This window comes from Branchiostoma floridae, chromosome 13 (assembly GCF_000003815.2).
Source record: "Branchiostoma floridae strain S238N-H82 chromosome 13, Bfl_VNyyK, whole genome shotgun sequence".
NCBI classification, from domain to species: domain Eukaryota; kingdom Metazoa; phylum Chordata; class Leptocardii; order Amphioxiformes; family Branchiostomatidae; genus Branchiostoma; species Branchiostoma floridae.
In genome coordinates, this window is record NC_049991.1 from 6,136,381 (window position 1) to 6,158,127 (window position 21,747).

The following is a 21,747-nucleotide window of genomic DNA, read 5'->3' on the forward strand; positions in this document are numbered from 1 at the left end:
CATGTTTTCGCGGCAATAACCTAAGAATGTCTAAATGGACTTTAACCGTATCTAGACCAATTTTGACGTCGTATAACTGCCAAACGACGTGTGCTCGGACTACGAAACTTAGTGACTTTTCCTGAAATACTGTTGGTATCAATTCTGTGAAAAAAGTTCGACTTTGGAAATTTTTGTGTTACCATGGCAACGATTTTCTGACATATTTTGCAAAATTTACTAATTTCAGTTTGAATTATGATATTTTATTTTTTTTTTTGCTAGACCACACTTGTTTACCTATATCATGAACATATTGTGTAATTTTACATTTATGATTAATATTCATAATTAATGATGATTTGATGACGTCATGGGTCAAAATCGAATATTGCGGACAATGTCATTATCAACGGTAAATACATGTTATTTGTACTCGAATTCCGACAAAATCTTTTATTTTTTTACAAAACACAATCATTTCCTTTGGGTTTTCGGGTAATATGTAGAAAAAAACATACTTTAGAAAATTCAAGCTTGTCGATCAAAGACGGCGGACAAATGACGTCACTTTCTGACTTCATATAGACGTCGATACCAAAATCACAGAAAATATAACATTTTACCAATCATTATTCCCTCAAAATTTGGTGATCGTAACCAATCTGTTTTGCAATTACGGAGGGGACTTAAAAGAGCCCCCCCGCCCCAAAAATAAAAAAAAAATGATAGGGTTAATAAGTTGAAAGACAATGTCAATCTTGCTTTTAGGTTTCCTATAGCGACTGTCCCATGTACCATAGGAAAGCTTTCCGTTATAGTATCACTTGTTCTGGGCATTCTATGGTCTTGATTTCTTTCTGGCATATATAGCTTTCTTCGCTGGCAGCAATGTACATTTTGAAACAAATAGCTATTATCTAAAACATTTAAAAAGATATGATTTGATATCATCTTTATCCACATTTTGACCTCTATCCGTTGTTATAAAACAATCATCATCATCATCACCGGTCGACGTGATCAAATGTAGACATGTTCGCACATGTCTACACACGACGGGGTTATACCGCCCCTTACGGGGTGACATACCCTTTCGTAGGCTAATTACAAGACGGGGATGCGCCAGGTCTCCCGTCCGGGTGAATGATGTAATTCACCATGTGGCTGATACGAGACAGGGGTTCGCCAGGCCTCCATCCGGGTGATTTGAAGTGAATCACCAACTCCCGACAGAATGATTTTGCACCAACGCACACCGCACCATCGCACGTGTGGGGGTTCTTTAACGTGCATGGGGTATGGCTCTCCCCATACACGGGACCTCCATTTAACGTCCTATCCGAGGGACGACTCATTTTTCACTTGAGTAAAGTGAGGAATGTCGTGTAAAGTGCCTTTCCCAAGGGCACAAGACCGGCAACACGGTAGGCGGATTCGAACCGGCGACCTCTCGATCACGGGCCGAATACAGTACCACTGTGCTACGCGGCCCAACAATAAGTATATGTCATATCAAGGTGATGGTCGATGGTGTCAAATTGCAATGCTCGTCTATTGCAGTTTGAAACCACCGCCCATCGAATTGATATTCTTAAACATCACATTTTTCTAAAACAGTGCATGAAGACGCTATGCCCATCTCTATTCTATACCCCTAGGGCATTCATGTCACTACATATGGGACTAAGTCTACTAGAAGATATGTTGTGTAGCCACTGCACTTTTTGCCATGCATGGGTAAGTATTTCGCAGAAAAATAATCGTCTGTAATTTCGTGGAAGTCCTTGGTATGAGTAATTCGGGAATTAAACCCACAACCTTCCTTATACCTGGCGAACACCGGGTCATTGCATAACCGTAACATAAGCTTTACCGGAATGTTATCAATCTTATCAAACTGTACAACACAATGCTTTTTCGAAGTATTTCGTGATTTCAGCTCCTTAGAAGCTTACAAGTACAGCTTAGTTACTCTTGTGCTTATTGCTAACACTTGTAGGTCTTTTGCATATGATGAAAACACTTTATAGACTGATCGTCCGACAGGATGACATGGACAAGAAGATAGACTGGAGTACTTAGTAAAATGTCGATGCTTTGCATCCGTATGTCAAGTGAATAGTATGTCATCTAAATAGTTTTGAAAGGTCAGGCGGCAGTTTTGCGTACAGAATACATTTTTCTTGCTTTGCAGTGTTATCACCAGTCTGAAATGTCATTTATCTAACTCATTCTTATTCTATTTTATTTTATTTCATATTATGTCATCTAATAAAAGATGCAATCGCTTTCCGGAGCTATCGTGTTTGCGATCACCAACCATAGATAATTTGATGGGGAAGTTTGAGCAAATTACTTCTTAAATTATGATATCTTAACTTTTCCATGGCAAAGGCATTCAGTGTGAAGTACTTTCTAAGCTACACCTAAATATTCAGTTCACGGGCATGCGCATTTTCTTTGTTTATCTCTAAAACGTGTGTATACTGTATGTAAAGTTTTCTTTTCCAGTACGACAATATTGACATATAAGAAGTCAATTGCCAGACAGATTACAAAATAGAGCTTAATACAAAATAAAATCCCAATTGCTATAATTACAATAAAGGCTAACATATGTCTTTGATATGGTGAAGCAATCGATAAGGGCTAATCATGAGTTTCGGTATTCTTTCTAAAAGCAATGCAGTATTTTATATATTTACCTCTTTTTGTATTGTGTGATTTGTGGCATCAAAAGTTATATAAAAATCTGTCTGCAGTATCGAGTCCCATAAAATCTGGTCTACTTTATGCGAGAAATGCAATACGTATTTTTTAGATTCCATTATAAAGTTAGTACAACATGTCTTTTTTTCCCTTCCATGAAATGTCATGGAGGTTATATCTTACCCTGCGTTTGTCTGTCTGTCTGTGTGTGTGTGTGTAAACAAAATTACTCAAGAACGGCTGGGTAAATTTGTTTAATACTTGGTGTATTGGTAGTGTGTGATAAAAACTGGATTTGATATTCTTAAAAATTGCATTTTTTTTCTAAACCAGTGCATAGAGGCGCTATACCCATTTCTATTCTATACCGCTAGGGCATGCATGTCACTACATATGGGGTTTATTCTAATAAAAGATATGTTATGTAACTACCCAACACACCATTCATGAGTAAGTATTTCGCAGAAAAAGAATAATCTGTAATTTCGTTGAAGTCCTTGGTATGAGTAATCCGGGATTGAACCTTCCTTATACCTGACGAACACTGGGTCATTGCACCAGCGTTACATAAGCTTTACCTAAATGTTATTAAAGCAATCTTATCAAACTGTACAACACAATGCTATTTCGAAGAAGTATTTCGTGATTTCAGCTCCTTAGAAGCTTACAAGTACAGCTTAGTTACTCTTGTGCTTATTGCTAACACTTGTATGTCTTTTGCATATGATGTAAACACTTTATAGAAGTACAGTATATAGTAAAATATAGTAAAATGCCAATGCTTTGCACCCGTATGTCAAGTGAAATTTGTATCTTTTAAATAGTATTTTTGTCTTGGAAAGGAAACGGGGTAATTCTGCATGCAACTTGCATTTTTACTGCTTTACAATGCTATCACTGGTCTGAACTATAATTTGTCCACCTTAATTTAATTTAATTTAATTTAATTTAATTTAATTTAATTTAATTTAATTTAATTTAATTTAATTTAATTTAATTTAATTTAATTTAATTTAATTTAATTTTATCTTATCTTATCTTATCTTATCTTATCTTATCTTATCTTATCTTATCTTATCTTATCTTATCTTATCTTATTTTATTTTATTCTATTTTGTTTCATTTTATTCCATTTCGTTTCGTTTCATTTATTTTATTTTATTTTATCTTATTTTATTTATCATCTTATCTTATTATATTTATTTCATTTTATTTTGTTTTACATTTTGTTTACATTTTGTTTTACATTTTGTTTTGTTTTGTTTTGTTTTGTGACGTCACCGACCGTACTTGATTTCATTAAAATTTGGGAGTTTGAGCAAATAATTCTAGAATTCTGGAATTAAGAATCTATCGTTCTGTATAAATACTCTTTGTGCTAAGCCCTAACCGCTTACCAATTGATAAACAAATCAAGTTTTATCGTGTTTTCAAACTTAGCCGTTAAAACATGTAGCGTTCCCAGTATTTGGCTATAACAACCTTCATATTATCTCTCACACTCACTCCGGCGAGAAACAAATATCGAATTATAAAAGTAATAACGAAATTGACTTTTATTGTCTTTTCAAACTAAGTCGTTAAAACATGTCGTATTCCCATTATTGGCTATAACAATCTTCATATTATCTCTCACACTCACTTCAGCGAGAAACAAATATCTAATTATAAAAGTAATAACGAAATTGACTTTTATTGTGTTTTCAAACTAAGTCGTTAAAAATATGTCGTATTATCTCTCTCACTCACTCCGACGAGAAATGAATATTTAATTATAAAATTAATAAGGCCCTGCAGAGTCTTAGGCTTACTTCCGAAATTGCCTGAGGACTGATTTGCTCTATGTTCTCAAGAAAGGAACCCCACGGTCAAAGGGTTTCTATATCAATGAAAACGTGTGTGCAGACGCCATTTGAGCCATGATGAAAGGATATCCATTAGATGATATATAAAAGCACCACGTATGTAACCTTCATGCAATCAAGCAGCATAAAGGAAAGAAAAGAAATCTAATCCTGCATAGCCTTCAGCAAACTTCATTAGCTTTCTCTCGCCCTGTACTTGTCTACTGATACTATTTTACATTTACCTGTGAAGTTTTAGTGTTGTTTTTTAAACTCAAAATTCTTATAAAATCGGTTTGTCGTGATGCTTTTTCAAGTGGCCAGTAGTGCAACTCAGTTTCGCTACTGCTCGTGTTTTTAGCCGAAGTAGTTCCAAAACATTTACAGTTTTCCTAGTATTTGGCCATTACATAAGATCTATGAAAAAATATTATGGCTCATACAAAGTACAAGTATCTAGTTATAAATTTAACAAGGCCCTAGCATTACGCTTTGGGATTACTCTCGAAATTGCATGAGGATTGCTTTGGTCTGTTTTTTTTATAAAGGGACTTAACACAAAGGGTTCCTATATCAATGAATACGTAAGTGCAGACGCCATTTGAGCCATAATGAAAGGATATTCATTAGAAATATCTAAAAGCACCACGTATGTAACCTTCATGCAATCAAGCAGCATTAAGGAAAGAAAAGAAATCTAATCTTGTATAGCCTTCAGCGAACTTCATTAGCTTTCTCCTTGTCTACAGGTACTATTTTACATTTACCTATGTTGTTTTACTGTTGTTTGTCAAACTAAAAGTTATCATAAAAATCGGTTTGCTGTGATGCTTTTTCAAGTGGCCAGTAGTGCAACTCAGTTCCACTACTGCTCGTGTTTTTAGCCGAAGTAGTTCCAAAACATTTACAGTTTTCCTAGTATTTGGCCATTACATAAGATCAATGAAAAAATATTTTGGCTCATACAAAGTACGGATATCTAATTATAAATCTAAAAGGCCATGGCATTACGCTTTGGGATTACTTCCGAAATTGTCTGAGGTTTGCTTTGTTCTGTGTTCTCTAGAAAGGGACGTAACTTAAAGGGTTCCCATATCAATGAATACGTATGTGCAGACGTTATTTGAAACATGTTGAAAGGATCTTCAGTAGAAAATATATGAAAGCACGGCGTTTGCAATCTTATGCAATTAAGTCAGACGAGTACCGACACTGGCTTCCCAAGCGTAGAGGAGACGTCAGCGGTAGGGTAACGCGACAAAACAATCAACTAGTAACATTGCCAGTACACACAGAGCGCTACAGAAACAGCCTAATTCCATATCTAACTACTTTACTAAATAACAGTATGTAGACAGGTGCATTAAGTTGATATGTGAATGAAAACCCCATCAAATTTTTAATTCTTGCATTGTTATTGTATTGTTAAATGATCATGTATTGTATCGACCACCAATGTTAAATGTTCAAGATTAGAAAGCAATACAAACGCTGAGATTATCCTATTGCTGTTAATCATATCAATAGAATTTTAAAATAGTTTTAATCTCAAGGCTGTAAATTTTATGTATAGGATTTTACCCAGCTGCATGTTAATCAATTGTATTGCCTACAGTCCATTTTTGACTCTCATGTGAAAGGAGTGTGCAATTCAGCCTAAAGGCTGCGAAATGCTTCTGTGAAATAAACCATTATTGTTATTATTATATATTAAGCAACATAAAAGAAAGAAAGAAACGAAATCTATTCCAGTACAGCCTTCAGCGAAGTTTATCCAATCTCAACGTTAATAAGGTTTCGTTCTGCGCTTGTCTAAAGATACTATTTTACATTCACATTTGTTGTTTTGCTGTTGCACAGCACGAAATCAGACATTTAAGCATGCTTAATGCCTTTCGTAAATGAAGCTTAAAGATTTGAACATAGATAAGTAATGTTTAAGCGACCTTTAAGCAGTCGTGAATGCCACAATTACGCTCAACCTTTACGATGGGTTTAAGAATGAAGTAAAGCCTGCTTAAGTTGCTTAAACATTGTAATAATGTAATTATTACGTCATAAATCTGATTATATTAGCTGAAACCATGGGAAAAGGTTATTTCCAGAAAAATTTAAGGTATGAAAGCTACTTTAGATAACAGAAGATTATCTAAGTAAGAAAATAGCAGTAATAAAGCAAATAAAGCGACAAAAAACAAATTGTTAGAACCGAAAATAGACATTTTTCTTCAGAAATGCCTGTCAACACGAAAAAAAGGAACATTTTCAAAACTTTACGAAATGTATTGCCAACTAAGTCTTAGGAAAACTAACCAAATGTGGTGGCTCTAGCCTAAGCCGTTCTGGCGATATACGACATGAAAGCTGGCGCACACACACACACAAACGTCTGAATTGGGTTAAAATGTAGCCTAGATGAGTATGTACCATTGTCGAATTCCAAAGTGTTTTGAATGAGTCAGTAACTATTATCACCGTCACGTCCTATTCCATTTCGTAAAAGTTTCTAAGAATAGCCATTTCTACGAAGGTGGTAAGCACGTTTTCTAGGCCTTACCACACTTCTTAAAATCTTGGCAGGTCTTCAAGTGGTTGAAAGCAAGTAAAGGACCCAAATGTCAGAAAGATACCTTATCATTAACACTTATAATAATGTAGTCTAGACGAGTATGCTTTGAATGATTCAGTAAGTTTTATTGCAATCACTTTCTATTCCAGTTCGTAAAAGTTTCCAATAATTTTTACTGGAAGCTGTTTTACGAGGGTGCTAGACACATACTTTAAACAACCTCAGGTCGTAAGTAGGTGACAAGTTCATTTGGGCCCTTTCCCAAAAACACATTAGGAAGTTGACCTTGGTAAATCAAGGTTATAAAAGTTCCTAAGAAGGTCAAGTCCAAAGGGAGACGTCCAATCAGCAGCGAGGACCTGTGCGGATCCGAAAGAACTTAAGTTTATGTTTCAACTGTAAAAAGCTTTCCCAAGTGATACTTAATAGCTATCTACATTTCTGTACTATTTGGCGTAAGAGTGCATCATTGCTAGATAGCTTTAGAATATACTTTAAATGCAGAAACTTTCGCGGTGGTTTAATGTTCGCAGTTTTCGCGGTTGCTGCTTCACCGCGAAGTTGAAACCACCGCGAAAATTTTTCTATGACAGTAAAAAACTACAGTGCATGGTGCTACCGTGAACTTAAAACCACCGCGAAAAGTCCTTTCTACCGCTACCGCGAAATTAAATCCCCACGAACCTAAATGCATTTACAGTACTAGATGTTTTATGCACCCTGGATTCACTGAAAAACCTTTTCAACACAAAATTCGCTTAATTTTCTTCCCAATTTGTCTTTTCTGTTAAAAATTAGCTTCGTGGTTTGTTTCTTTAAAGATGATGAGGTAAGGTGTGACAAAATGCAACAGAGATACAGATTACATAATTCAGTTCCCAATTTCACGTTTTATTCACTTAACGGTAATACTAATTGGTTTACTTGGCTCCATCATACTTGGCTTCATCTTACTTGCCTCCATCATACTTGGCTCCATCATTGGCACAAATGGTCACAAATGTGTAAGTGTGACCGCAAGAGATAAACTGTTGAAAAGTCTCCAAATTTTTGTTGAAGGTTCTCAAAGCTGTTGCAATTTGTGGCTGCCAACATACACAATGCGGTAAGATTTTCGATTTTGGTACGAAACATGATCTATACTGTTTGGGGTTCGAAAACGGGTACATATGTTTTTATAAGCGTCTCATAATTCTTCTTTTTTCAAGCATCTTTACGTAGTTCTTCCTGTTTTGCTCCAGCGTACTCATTAAATCTGCTCAGTACGTAAGCAAATTAACTACTGATTTACATGATTATTACCTATGACGCCAATCATCACTAGAAGCAAGCTACATAAAAAACGACAATCCCTCAACCCCTTTTCAAAATTGAACAAATCTAGACACAACATGCATATGCCAGGGGAGTAAGCTGTCTGAGGAGTAAGGTTTTCGGTCAGCTATCTCCTCTTACATGTTTTTCTGGCTATATTTTCCAATTTCTACCATTTTTTTCATCAAATATGTTTTTCAAACCTTCTTAGAGTCACTCTTGAGATAGGTCTTCCTGTTTTCCTCCAGCGTACTCTTTAAATCTGCTCAGTACGTAAGCAAATTAGCAACTAATTTGCATGATTAGTGTCCTATGACGTCAATCATCACTAGAAGGAATCTACACATAAAGATAATGACAATCATTTTACCTTCTTCAATAAACTTCAACTTCAAACTTCTTAAATCATTCTCTTTTGAAGTCACCAATAAAGGGTAGTTTGTGTTTAATGAACCGAACTGAATGCCGAAAAACATTTATTTTACTCCCATCGGCAGTCTATTCGACGTATAGAATTTCTCAAATTCGCCCCCAGGCTGTTCGTTAGATCTGCACTATGAGACATTTTCTCCGCTTGCATATCAAAGGCCTTCTCGTATCTAGTATAATGATTCTTGTTGACGCGTTTTGCGGGTTCACTCGAGTGTAAGTCCTGTAAATGCTTTGCCAGCCTGACAAGTAGACACAACGTCTTGTGAGATAAGGAGTTGACGCCTTAACTCTGCATAGAACATCCTTAAGGTAGGTCGATGTAGTCAATTATGATTATAGTTGTAGCTTAAGTGTCAGATCGTCGTTTGCATCTTTCAGACGAAGCTCATCATCAAGAGTATGATTCTTGTTGTTGCGTTTTGTGGGTTCATTCGGGTTAAAGTCCTATAAACCCTTTGCCAATCGTCTTACACTGACAAAGCCGCGAAGCTGGTGTGTTACGCCGAAGGGTGATTATACCGGCTATATAGATACAGATAGAGAAGCTGGTGTGTTACGCCGAAGGACGGTTATGCCGGTTATATAGATACAGATACAGAAGCTGGTGTGTTACGCCGAAGGGTGGTTATACCGGTTATATAGATACAGATACAGAAGCTGGTGTGTTGCGCCGAAGGGCGGTTATACATATATAGATACGGATACAGATACAGAGGAAGGCACAATTTCTTGTTTTGACACAACCACTTGATACCATAATTCTGCAAAGGGCATTTTTAAGGTAAGTCAAAACGCACATCTCTGTTTTATCTATGATTTAAGTCGTTTATAATTACAGTTGTAATATAATAGTGAAGTCGTTATTTACATTTGCATATAAAAAACATTGCCGTATTTTATTTGTATTATGGCATGTCACGTACCAGATTCGCATGCATTCCACGAAGCATTAACAGGTGTATACATGTATTACACTAAACGTCCTGTCAAACCTAACCCGTGCACATGTACCTGTACGCGTACATGTTTAAATGAAATGTACAAAATAGCAACATTTTATTCGAAAATAAACTGGCTTTAAATTTATTTAGAGAAAGCTACCTGATTGTTTAGAAAAATTCCTCTTTTACTTATAGCAAAAATGGCTTTCTTTTTTTAGTTATTTTCTTACATATAGGTTATGTATTACAGGGCAGATTACAAACGTTACCGGGAACGTTTGTTACCACAGTTAACTTAACCCTTTTTCTTCGAAATGACTAACAATGTTGGCTACATCGTATAAATGGACGTTCCTAGGGACATTGAAAAAAATTGCAGCATTTTCACAGCAGGTCAGATAGAAAGCGCAGAAAGCATCGAACAATGTTAACGTTTGTTACAGGCATTTCTGTACAAGACTTTGTTAGGCATGGTGGGCTACAAATGGCCGTCAACGACCCTTTCTTGCTTCTTTAGAAAGCCAAAAAACTGTATCAAAGCGTCACAAATAGAGATTTCTAGTCTTATACTTGGATAAGGTAACCATGGTATCCGTCGTACCCATGGTGGTAACATTTGGTACCGAATTTGGCGATAGACACAGACCACCTCACACAGCCTCCAAGATCAGTGACAGGAGCGATCTGACGTAATCGGTCAGAGGGTCTGGGTAGCTGGTTTCACCTGCCGAACAATCATTATATGAACTGAATTGTTACATTTTGGGCTTCTTCGTTTCTTCTCAGGCGACTGCTATTTTTTCGGGGGTAAATTTGCACCTTTGTCTTAATTTATTTCAAGCCTTCAACAAATACTTTTGTGGGGCATCTTTTGTAAAACATTGCAGAGTTTGTTAAGAAATAAAAGAATCAGTGATTCTGTCTATATTTTGTGCAGTTGCGCCATATAAAGTCGTTTTTTTCTAAAGGATATTATAAAAACGTATTTTCTAATGTCTGTGAATTATAAGATAAATACCCAATTGTAGCTTTGAACTGGATCTTGTGTTTTCATTCAACTATCTTCGCACATTTTTCCGAGAAAATAACCTCCTTCTGTTTTAAACATAGCTCTGACGTCATCTGAAACCTCTTATTGAAACATGCATGGTAGCAATAATTAGAACTAGAGAGCCTCTTTAAAATACAAGTATACTTTAAAGTGTGTCTCTATCGATCCAAGGCAAGGACAACTCCGACAACGCAATTTCGGTGGTTAAATGTCAGTCCATGATAAATGATCTTTTTAAACGTAAAAATACAATACCTTGTAACTAGACATTGTTACCTTTACAAAAAAGGATGACTTGGTGCCATTTTGTACAATTTAAATCCGGAAGACGCGGATGGATCCTAATAACATTTGGTAGTTAGGTAGCGGTTAGGAAGACGAAGGCTATTTTCGACAATGTACGTCTTGTGGCTTTATAATGTAGTCATTTGGTTTCAACAAAAAAAGATTATTAAAGATTGTGACAGTGGGACAATTGTCCATGGAACCACCACATGTACAGATGCGATTGTATCTATAACTTCTTACATATACAAATATATATTTAGAAATGACATGAACTAAAAGATATTGTGAACTGAGTTATTATCCTCATTCTGTCAAATGTCAATCATTTTAATTGGCCGATCAAAGCGGGTTCCTCTCTTCCTCCCAATTATTTTGTCATAACCCACTTTGAGTTTCCATAACTATATAACGACTAACATAGGCTATCATTACATTTTTTTTATGATAGGCATCTTACATTTTCTTTCTTGTGTTAATGTTTACTCAAGGAAGACTGTCGACTGTAAATTGCGACGGTTTTTACTTCTTACCTTATTTATGATACATCAGCAGATATATTTTGCATTATATATTACCTACGCTTGTGGTAAGTGTACCCTTCCTTTTGTTCATGTTTACTACGAATGTGCACGTAATTTCAAAACTCGTTTTTTAGATGTCGTCAAAGAAAACGTCTGACTGCCAATCGCAACAAGTTAAGTTTTTCTTCTAAAGTAATGTTTCATAACCAGACATATTTTGTAGCTTATAATGCTTACGCTCATGCTTATTAAAAGCATTTTCTTCTTTGAGTTTATGACTATTACAGTGCTCGTACTAAATTCAAAACAGTATTTGGATATTCGCCAAGAAAGACTTACATCTGCCGACTGAAACAGTTTTACTTTTCCATTTTCAATTAATGTCTCAAAACCAGATATATTTTGTAGTATATAAGACGCTCGTGATAAGTATAAGCATTTTTTTGTTCTTTATTACTAAGACACGACTTCTAGATATCGTCAAAGAAAACTTTCGACTCTCAGTCGCAACAAGTGTACTTTAGCTTCTAGATAAATGTCTCATAACCAGATGTTTTGTATCATCAAGGAGGTTTAACCTTCTTGACCTTGGTTGCATACAGCACACACGTTCGTGACAAGCATTAGCTGCGAATTCATGATTACTTTAGAATGTTATTTCAGAACACAATTTGGAAACGTCGCAAAGGAAGAAAGGGCCGTCAAGAGCAACGTATAGCCTTTTTTCTCCCTAATTAATGCATCATAACCAGATGTGCCTTTGCGGTACGCGCACCCACGCACAGACTATTCAGGTTCCTTCAAAACACGATTTGAAGATGCTGACAAGGAAGGCTTTCGATTGTGTACTTTTACTTTTCTACATGTATAGCCCTTGATACTAATCTCCGGCTAGTTGGGTAGCCTTGTCTGTATTTCTCATGACTATAGAGTCAAATAAATAAAATCAAAAATCAAAATCGTGGTAGATACTTAGAAGGTGGTTACATCCACCATACAGTTTATTGGTCATTTTGTACATAATTCCAATGAGGTTTTATCCTTCATCAGTTATGGTCTGGACATTTTTCTTCTACGTTTGAGTAACATCCATTGTAGATATGTGTTTACTATGGAAACATATTTCTTTAAAGGAATACCAACCTGTAGAAGGAAATAAAATTATCCAGGTTATAATGGCCGTAATAATGTAAAAGCTACACACCGGATGAAAAGTGGTTACCATCGCAACATGCCGTCATGAGCATAAGGTGACGCAGATGAGTTCGCCACTTGTTCCGTTATAAAAGCGTGGACCGCGCCTGTAGGCTACAAGTCATCGCCCTAAATCGGAACGAATTTCCCCTCAATAATTCTCTTGCGGTCACAATGATGTTTTGTTGGACACAAGGGCAAAATAAGTGACTTCTTCAAGCAAAATGGCCGCGCCCAAAATGTCACATCCTCAGTTTTGGCCTTGAATTGAATGCAAGATAATTATGTTGGAAGTCGTAGTGTTACCAAACGTACAACGATTAAGATTCGTAAAAAAGATATTAGTAGTGATCACATATGTTTATGATTAGCTCGCGCTCATTCGTAACATTTTGCTAATTGTTAATTTTGTTGCAAAATATTTCAAAAACTAGTTTTCCAAAATATTCCTATTTCAGGCGACAAATTCAGGATTTATAGCATACTTCACAAAACAGATGCCAAAAGACGTAGTCCAGTGATGAGCTATTAGCTTTGAACTTTACTTCCTGCACAGATCTTATTCCCCGTACAATTTTGTTTGTTTGTTTGTTTGTTTGCTTGTTTAATTGTATTGCATACACATCATGACGTAAGACACCAGGTGTGTACTGAAGAGTAAAAGCTAGCTATCAGGACAGATTTATTTGATTCAATCACACCGGAAAGATCCTTTAATTTTTTCTTCTTACATTTGATTATTATTTCCCGTACTCTAGTTATGAATGAATGAAGACCTTTATTGTACATTCATACCCACTGGGTTCAGTACAGGTCACAATAAATGATACAACATGATACAATGATATAATGAATCTACACTACTCAAGGATCGTATTCTACTGCGTACATTCGGCTTCTTCTCGTTTCTTTGTGATATTGAAAATGTAAGAACAGATATGCTTTATAAGTAATGGTTTGTCTAGATTCATAAGGAATATAAATTTGTCTATACTACTTAGTTGTATGAAGTGGGGGAACATGGATTCTATTAGTCTGTAGAGTTCAGCTCTCTCTTTCATGTACAAAGTACATTCTACTACAAAATGAAGTTCGTCTTATAACTTATCTAGATTGCAGTATCTACGTATTCGTTATGGCTTTCCTTAAACACAGGGACCTACATTTATAACTAACGTAATATCCGAGGGACGCCTGTTACTAAAGTCTAAGATGGTCTAACAAAAGTTAGATAGTGATTTAACCGGAGAATGGCGTTACTTAAATAGTCACTGGTCTCTTTGGCAAGATAGCTAGGACGTAAACGTTGTCACATCTTCAAATGTCACGATAACGCACTCCAAGCATGGTGGGCATGTGCTGAGGAGTGCTGCATATGACGTGTGAAGTAGACAGAGTTGTCAGTAAACTTATCACGAAATTCCAAATACTCCAAATACAAAAAGGACTTCACGAAGGTTTGAGATCTTTGCTTTCTTACTATTCAAATCATAGGATGGAAACCGACATCACGATTGAAGCGACTTCTTTGTGGAATGATTCTGAAGAGTCCAACATCACACTTTCAAAATGGCGGCCGGATCCGGACAAAAGCGGTTTCCTCGGCGCAGTCGCAGTAGTCATGCCGATCGTCTTCTACGTCATCTTTGTGGTGGGAATTCTGGGAAATTCCGTGGTGAGCATACGTTTTTGTACTTTTAAGATGTTACACATTATGCATTTATATTGCCTATCCACCCAGAAACAGTATATTTAACTACATCACTTGCACTTTGAAAAAAAGAAAGATAGCCCGGCCAATGTCAAAACACAGGATTACGGTAAATGTGCTTTGGAAATAAGATAAGGAAACCGTTAGGGGGCCCACATTTTAATCCTTTCTTCGTTTATAAAAAACATATGTTTATTGCAAATATATTGAAGAATTACAGAATATTGCAAATATATATTGCAGAATATTGCAAATAAACAACGCATAAAAAGAAACGCGTACACATTCCTTTATGGCGAAGGTAACTATTTGTAAAGATTACTACGCACCGTTTTTTAGAAATTTCCATGATTATGAAGTGCCAATATGTGTAACTAAGATATACCTACTTGTAACCTTTAATTTCCTGGACATTTTTCTATGTGGAACTGCAGACTCAAATTGGATACCAAAAAACTACTTTCTAAAACTCAAAGGTTTAAATTTCTTTCACGTATCTTGCACATGTGAAAGAAGCTGTAATATACATTCACTGAACACCAAGCTTGTGCTTTTTTTCGAGTTGATATTACCAGTGTCTTTGTGCTTGTTCTTGACCTTATAAGTGTTGCAGACTAACACTAACACTAACACTAAAAATCAAATATGCCTTGTGACAATCGACGTTAACATCCTGCCACTATTTTCCTAGGTGATGTACGTTATGATTCGGCACACCAAGCTCCGCACCCCCTCAGACATCTTCATCTTCAACCTCGCCCTCGCCGACGAACTCTTCCTCATCGGCATCCCCTTCTTCGCCCAGCAGTTCATCTCCGACGAGTGGACCTTCGGCTCTGCCATGTGCAAGATCGTCTACACCTTAGACAGCAACAACCAGTTTGCTAGCGTTTACATACTCACCACCATGAGCATTGACCGCTACCTCGCCATCAGCCACCCCTTTCGTTCCATGTCCTTCCGCACACGTAAGGTGGCAACCTTTACCAACATTGGCGTATGGGTTGCCTCTCTTGCTTCGATCTCCCCCGTCCTAGCCTTCGCACGCCAGAACACCTACCCTAACGGGATGCGTGTTTGCGAGATCAGTTTCCCCCAGGCTGACGACATCTACTGGTTCACCGTCTACCAGTTCGTGCTCGCTTTCGCCCTCCCCGTTATCATCATCACATTTTGCTACACGAACGTGTTCCGTAAGCTCAGACAAGTGGTGAACCCGTTGGGAGCATCAAGCGCCGAAAAGAAAACCAAAAAAGTGGCTAAGATGGTGCTGGTAGTGGTCGTTGTCTTCTTGGTGTGCTGGCTACCATATTACGTCATCGCTTTGGTTAATATGCAAATGAGCTCCGGCCCTTCCTACGCTTTCCTCGTTTCGTACTTTGTCAGTATCTGCCTCGGCTATGCCAACAGTTGTATAAACCCCTTCATATATCTCTCCTTCAGTGCGAAGTTCAGAAAGCATGCCATCAACACGCTGTTTTGCAAAGATTGCAGAAAAACGCGTGTATTGCCGATTCACCTTGACGATGCGATGTCGCTAAGGAATCTAAACTTGGGCCGTGGGGCCGTGTATTACTCCGCGGGGAACGACAGCGTCTTCGGTAGAAGCAGGCCCATGGTGGCATTTCCCGCTACTTTCCGAACGGTGTAAAAAGGAAATCCAATATGGCGTAATCAACACTGCCATTTCTCATCGCATGGTGGCGTTGCGGCAAGCATGCGGTCCAAAACGTGACTTGAGTCTTTATACACCCTCTTACCAATAATATGAATTTAGATTGCATTGCAACGCAACCTACTAAACTAAAAATACGTTTCATTCCAAAATATATGTCACAAGCAGATAAATCGTAAAAACTCGAAAAAACAAACAGCCCTGTACATGTACCTCACCATAAGCATAAAATCGTCAAATGACTTTCATAATTATATTTTGCGTGGCATTTATCGTTGTTTTTAAAACAAATGTTGTCAGTTTAAGTTCGAGACATGCAAAATTAGGCAAGAAAACGCTATGTCAAACTTTTGTTTTAGACCAATCATTGACAACATTTTTCGATGGGTTTTATGGGCCATCTCTCCTAGAGCGTCGCCAAAAACGGATCCATGATAACACTTGCCTATCAATGTGTAAGTGATAAGAAAATGTACACCTAAACAAGGACCTATACTACAAGTACTAGTATTACAAAGGTCCCGACGTTCGTATAGCCTTTTACTCACATCGCTCTACTAATAAAAGCAAGTCATATTCCATTTGTATATGCTATATATAAACGTACTTGTTGCGTGAATTCATAAATCAGTTTTTAGCAACATGCATGTTGGTATTCTATATGTTTAGCTATTCACGGATCTGTATCTGTATAGTAGGGATAACTGCCGTTCGATGTAACAGACCAGCTTCGCATGCACGCGTCGCGGCCGCAGCTGGCTATATTGCACTAATTAACTTGCCGCATCTAATTAGAGCCTTCAGTTAAGTACATCCAGCTATAAACTAAGTCAGTCAAGGGTCCGCCTGTTTATTTCAAAGTAGATGTTTTGGAAAAGCCATTTTTGATTCCAGGCACGTAGTATTTAACCTACCTATACGGGAAGGCGACTGAGCATGAAGGTTATAATGTATAGCTTTTATTATTGTTTTGTTCTGATTTGTGGAAAAGATGCTCATCATAAGTTGTTACTGTATCATGGTATGTATTTATGGTGTATGCTTCCGACATCTATATAATATTTTCTCAGATATGCTACTAAAGCGGATTTATCTAATTATAAGATGAAATGTCTTTATGATCTCATGTAAATGATTTTCTATATAGCTATTGTTCTTTTATTCTTAGCTGTGAATGGTTGTAAGTTTTGAGTTATATAGCCTTTATGTCTTGTTTTGTTTGATAAGGAAAAGATGTTCAGAAATATTACATTTGTGTATTATATGCACATATTATGGATATTTAGATGTTCTGATATGTCTCATGTTGAGGATATAGTATGCTTTACGTTTAAGGAGGCGTAAGCTTTAGTGTTTGCGTAATGTAAGCTCTTTGCCCAACAATTGAAAATGTTGTCGAGAACAATAATCATCTTCATGTAAATTACATGTAAAGCCGCGTTTCAGCATATCTGCATCACTATGTGGTATTTTTTATGTTTGTGAAATATGCAAAACCAAGCGGCATAAAATCCACTGCGTTTCCGAAACCAATTCAAAATAGACCCTACTGATGTAAACAAAAAATATACTGTATACTGGTATGTTTCCTGGGATTGACTAATAGCTAGATAGACAGCTTTCAAGGGTTGATCTTACTTACTAATTAGTATGTAAAGAAACGGTGGAAAAACTACTTTACTGTATTGTACTGATATTACATAATTTTATGGCCATTTAAGCAGTTTACTCTAAAATATCTGCCTTGTTTTGAGAGCAAACCTTGTGTATTTACAATAATGTAGTGTGTTTTCGATCTGTCGTTGGGCCATTAGAAAGAGCTTAAGCCTAAGTAAAACAATGCAGTGTGTCCAGTCACCCAACCTACCCTAGACCTAGCAATAGTCTCCTGACCTAAGCCTTTTGGGCGACCGGTAGTACTGGCAAGACACCAAAAAATCTTTGATCCCACATCTGAGTAATGGCAATGTCGTCAATGTCTTTTTCCAACATGTCCTCTTCATTTCCGTCGGGAAAGATAATTGCGCAATATAAGCATATATTTGTAGTATGGTGTTTAGAATATCAGTAGTCTGATGCAAGTCATTTTTACATTGCTAAACATTGTTTGCTAGATCACTTCGGTCAAAATAAAATAAAAATTAATCAAAACCATTTTTTTTCAGACCCCAAATACATATTTTCTTCCCCAGGCCTTATGTTGATTGTTTTCGTTGCCATCTGAATAAGATACTTTGAGTCGCCATAACGTTGACGTCATAGATCTTTCAACAACAGACGCATCATTGTATATAAGTTTTAAATTGGATTAAGGGGACGGTACTAGATATTTGTGTAGACATTATTCGGAATAAAGATCATGATGTAACTCCTGATGATTGTGTGATATATATTCCTTTATTTATTTATCAATCTTGAATACATACAGGTAGTCCTATCATCCAAAATGGATGACATCCAAGAGGATCAATAAAACGTAAAACAAATTGCATGTAAAAAGTTAGAGATGAAATTCTGTGCTAAAAGCAAATTATACAAACTAAACCAGAAATGGAGTATTTGCAGGCAAATGCGTGGTGTTTACCTTCACATTATATGGTATTACAAAATACTGCATTGTTTATTCGTACCCAAAGACATTTAAAGACCAGCGCCTGTCCTGCCACTTGCTACATTGTCAATCACATATCCGGTAACCATGGTGACCGCAGTCTGGTTCAGGTCATTGACCTTATTTGTCTGGAGAAGAAGTATCGGAGCAATAACAATATTTCCTCTCCGTGAAGGTAAACATAACTAATCTTAAATCTAACAGCTGCTATAAAGGATATAGTTGTTCTTTATGTTACTTTTCCCTAGTACTCAATAAGCATGTGCAAGGTTTCGTGTACGCATGTGCCGTGACAGCAAGTATGGGTAATATGTCAAAGGTGAAGGCCCCAGAGGCATTTCCGAACTAGAAGCGGTCCAACAAAGAGCGGCCAGGTTTGTTTTAAATGTACCTAACAGTCCAAATTCTCAGTCAAGCGCCACTAAACTAGTCTCAGACTTAGAATGGGATACACTCAAAAATATAAGAGCAGCCAACAGACTAACAATTCTTCAGAAATCTAGACAAAATGTCCTAGCCCTGCCGGTTGGTTCCTATTTGCAGCTGAACCCAAGGCAATCACGAAATAATCACCCAAGCTCGTACAGACTTCCCTAGACCAACAAACTCATGTTTCCCAAGAACCATTATCGACTGGAATAATCTACCATATTCAACTTCAAGCTAATCCTATCAAGTTTTTTTTTTTTCGTCAAGGAAGACCTGAGGAACGGCCAATAAAACAGTAATACTTCGCCCTGGGTGGATTGCCCCAACACTAAGGGGTGTTACCCAGTATTCAAACAAGAACAAGAACATAAACAAATCACGCCCTAACATTGTCTTGCAAATCGAGGCAATGTTCAATACGAGCACGACCAACAAGTCAGGGGCCTTCACATTTGAAATTTTCCCCACCCCACAATTCCTGTCGCTCCAAATACGTAATCTCCGAGCAGAGGTTAGACTCCGGTTGTTTTAAAACGTTTTTAGTCGTTTTTATCGGGCTTTCTACTTTATCATGGAATCTTGTACTGTCAAAACCTAATGTTTGGCTGGCGTACGTCAAGAAAAATGACTAAATTGAAAGCTTGATAAAAACAAAACAAAAATGCGTTAAAAACAGCCGGAGCCTAACCTCTGCTTGGAGAGTACGTATTTGTAGCGACAGAAATTGCACCAAATACGTACTCGGAACAGTGAACGTCATTATACAACGACAAGAACAAGGAGAAAATTGCATTAGCATAATATGCAAATTAGTTTCCTAGATATCCAACTAAATATCCACTTAAAATCACTGTAAAACCGGGCAGATGAACCCATGTCTATACTCAAGACTCCAGAACGCCAAGACAACTTACTAATAGATACAGTGCAAAACAGAGAAATATCTTGAATAAATAGTGTTGTAGTATGGTTAACTTGTGCAAAATTGAAGATGCAATATGGTACAGACGCAAGTAACATATGATTGTTCAAATACTAGTACATATGAACTCTTCTATCTTATGCTTGGTAAGCAGTGGTAGATCATATCGACATACACACGTCAGGTAAGTAACAATAAAAATCAATGTATGCTAAGTCGTCTGTTGTCAATGGCAAGAGCAACGACGTCATAAAATGACATCATACATAAGCTACAACCTGGGATCTGCCATCTTGGATCCGCCGTAAATTTGTTGTTCCTAAGCGCCATCCTGGTGCACATTAAAAAAGAAAGTATCGCAAGGTGGTGTTTTTTCATGTCACAACATTCGAACCCAAGGCCCCTAAGAATCTGTGTCAAGTGTCCTACCATTACTCCCGAGCAACTAGAGCCGGGATTCCGTTTGACTTTTGGTATGCTAGGTTACATCCTAGGTTAAAATTATTCAATCTTTCACAATCTGGCAAGAGAATCTTGAGGTCTTATATTTAGTCGTAGGCACTCCTTGATATCTTAGAAATTATTTAAGAAGGTTACACTAGTTGCACATAATGGGGGACCTGGCGCATCCCGTCTTGTATAAAGTAGAAGAAAGGGTATGTGTCCTCCCTTAAGAGGCAGTATAACCCCAACGGTGACCCTATGACTCTCCTATTACTAACTACAGTTGCATTTCCATGACGGGTTTCCTCAAGAAATGTGCTTGCGATGGCAGACTCGACTCTACCGACAGCAGGTTGCTTGGTCCCGCTCGCTCCGTCCCGACCACCGCCGTGTTTTCTCGGAGGTCGATAGCTGACGAGCCGGAGGGGATGGTTTCCCGGGTCCCGGTCTGCCACACGGCCGGCTGGTAGGCTGACCCGGCCCGCTGACTGGTGTTGTTGTCCCCGGGCTGGTTGTCGGGGGCGATTCGCCGCTGCTGCCGCCCGGTCAGGCCCCTCGCGTGCGCCTTCCGCCAGTGTTTCCGGAAGTTCTTTCCCACGAAGGCGTACAGGAGCGGGTTGAAACAGCTATTGGCATAACTGCAGAACAGAAGATTGAGACAATCAAATAATGATCTGTGTTGGGCACCGTAGACTTCCTGCAACCTACGATCCACTGCTCACTGAGTCACGTGTTCTATCTGCATAACGTGACGTCACGACAGCAGTGGATTGTTCATTCCTTGACAAAGACTGGTGCTGTTCAGTTGAAAATTTGATTTAGTCCAATTTTTGTGGTGGAAATTACGGCTTAAAAATTAACTAGTTCAATAGTGATCAGTGATATTTAAGCTGAACACAGCATTTATTCTTACGTTCCGGTGTGACAGCGATCTCGCCCCCCCCGGCGATCTCGCCCCCCCGGGGGGCGAGATCACTAGCGTTTTCGCCCCCCTTTAGCGTTTTCGCCCCCCCTCCCAGAGCAGCTGGCTACTACATATTACAGGTGCGCTACCTGGTACTATACTGCACCTGGGGAGTAACGTATATGGTGTGTTACGTGGTACCTTAT

At 37.7% G+C, this 21,747-nt stretch overlaps 2 protein-coding genes across 2 annotated transcripts in view; one reads left to right on the forward strand and one right to left on the reverse strand.

Moving 5' to 3' along the window:
* Positions 1-14,340: 14,340 nt before the first annotated feature.
* Positions 14,341-16,423, forward strand: LOC118429389 (melanin-concentrating hormone receptor 1-like). Its single transcript, XM_035839868.1, has 2 exons — positions 14,341-14,520; positions 15,248-16,423. Exons 1-2 carry the CDS (start codon positions 14,341-14,343, stop codon positions 16,205-16,207), a joined length of 1,140 nt encoding a protein of 379 aa, XP_035695761.1. The 3' UTR covers positions 16,208-16,423.
* A 2,235-nt stretch (positions 16,424-18,658) lies between these two features.
* Positions 18,659-21,747, reverse strand: part of LOC118429391 (melanin-concentrating hormone receptor 1-like) — a 16,799-nt gene continuing 13,710 nt past the window's right edge. Inside the window, exon 5 of the mRNA XM_035839871.1 lies at positions 18,659-21,275. Within this exon, the coding sequence (XP_035695764.1) occupies positions 20,915-21,275 (361 nt within the window). The 3' untranslated portion in view covers positions 18,659-20,914. The remainder of the gene's footprint in view (positions 21,276-21,747) is intronic.

Bases quoted from the DNA above. Each gene is read 5' to 3' on its own strand.
- LOC118429389 (XM_035839868.1), top strand. From the start codon at position 14,341: ATGGAAACCGACATCACGATTGAAGCGACTTCTTTGTGGAATGATTCT. The intron at 14,521-15,247 runs GTGAGCATACGT...CTATTTTCCTAG, and splicing joins GAATTCTGGGAAATTCCGTG to GTGATGTACGTTATGATTCG.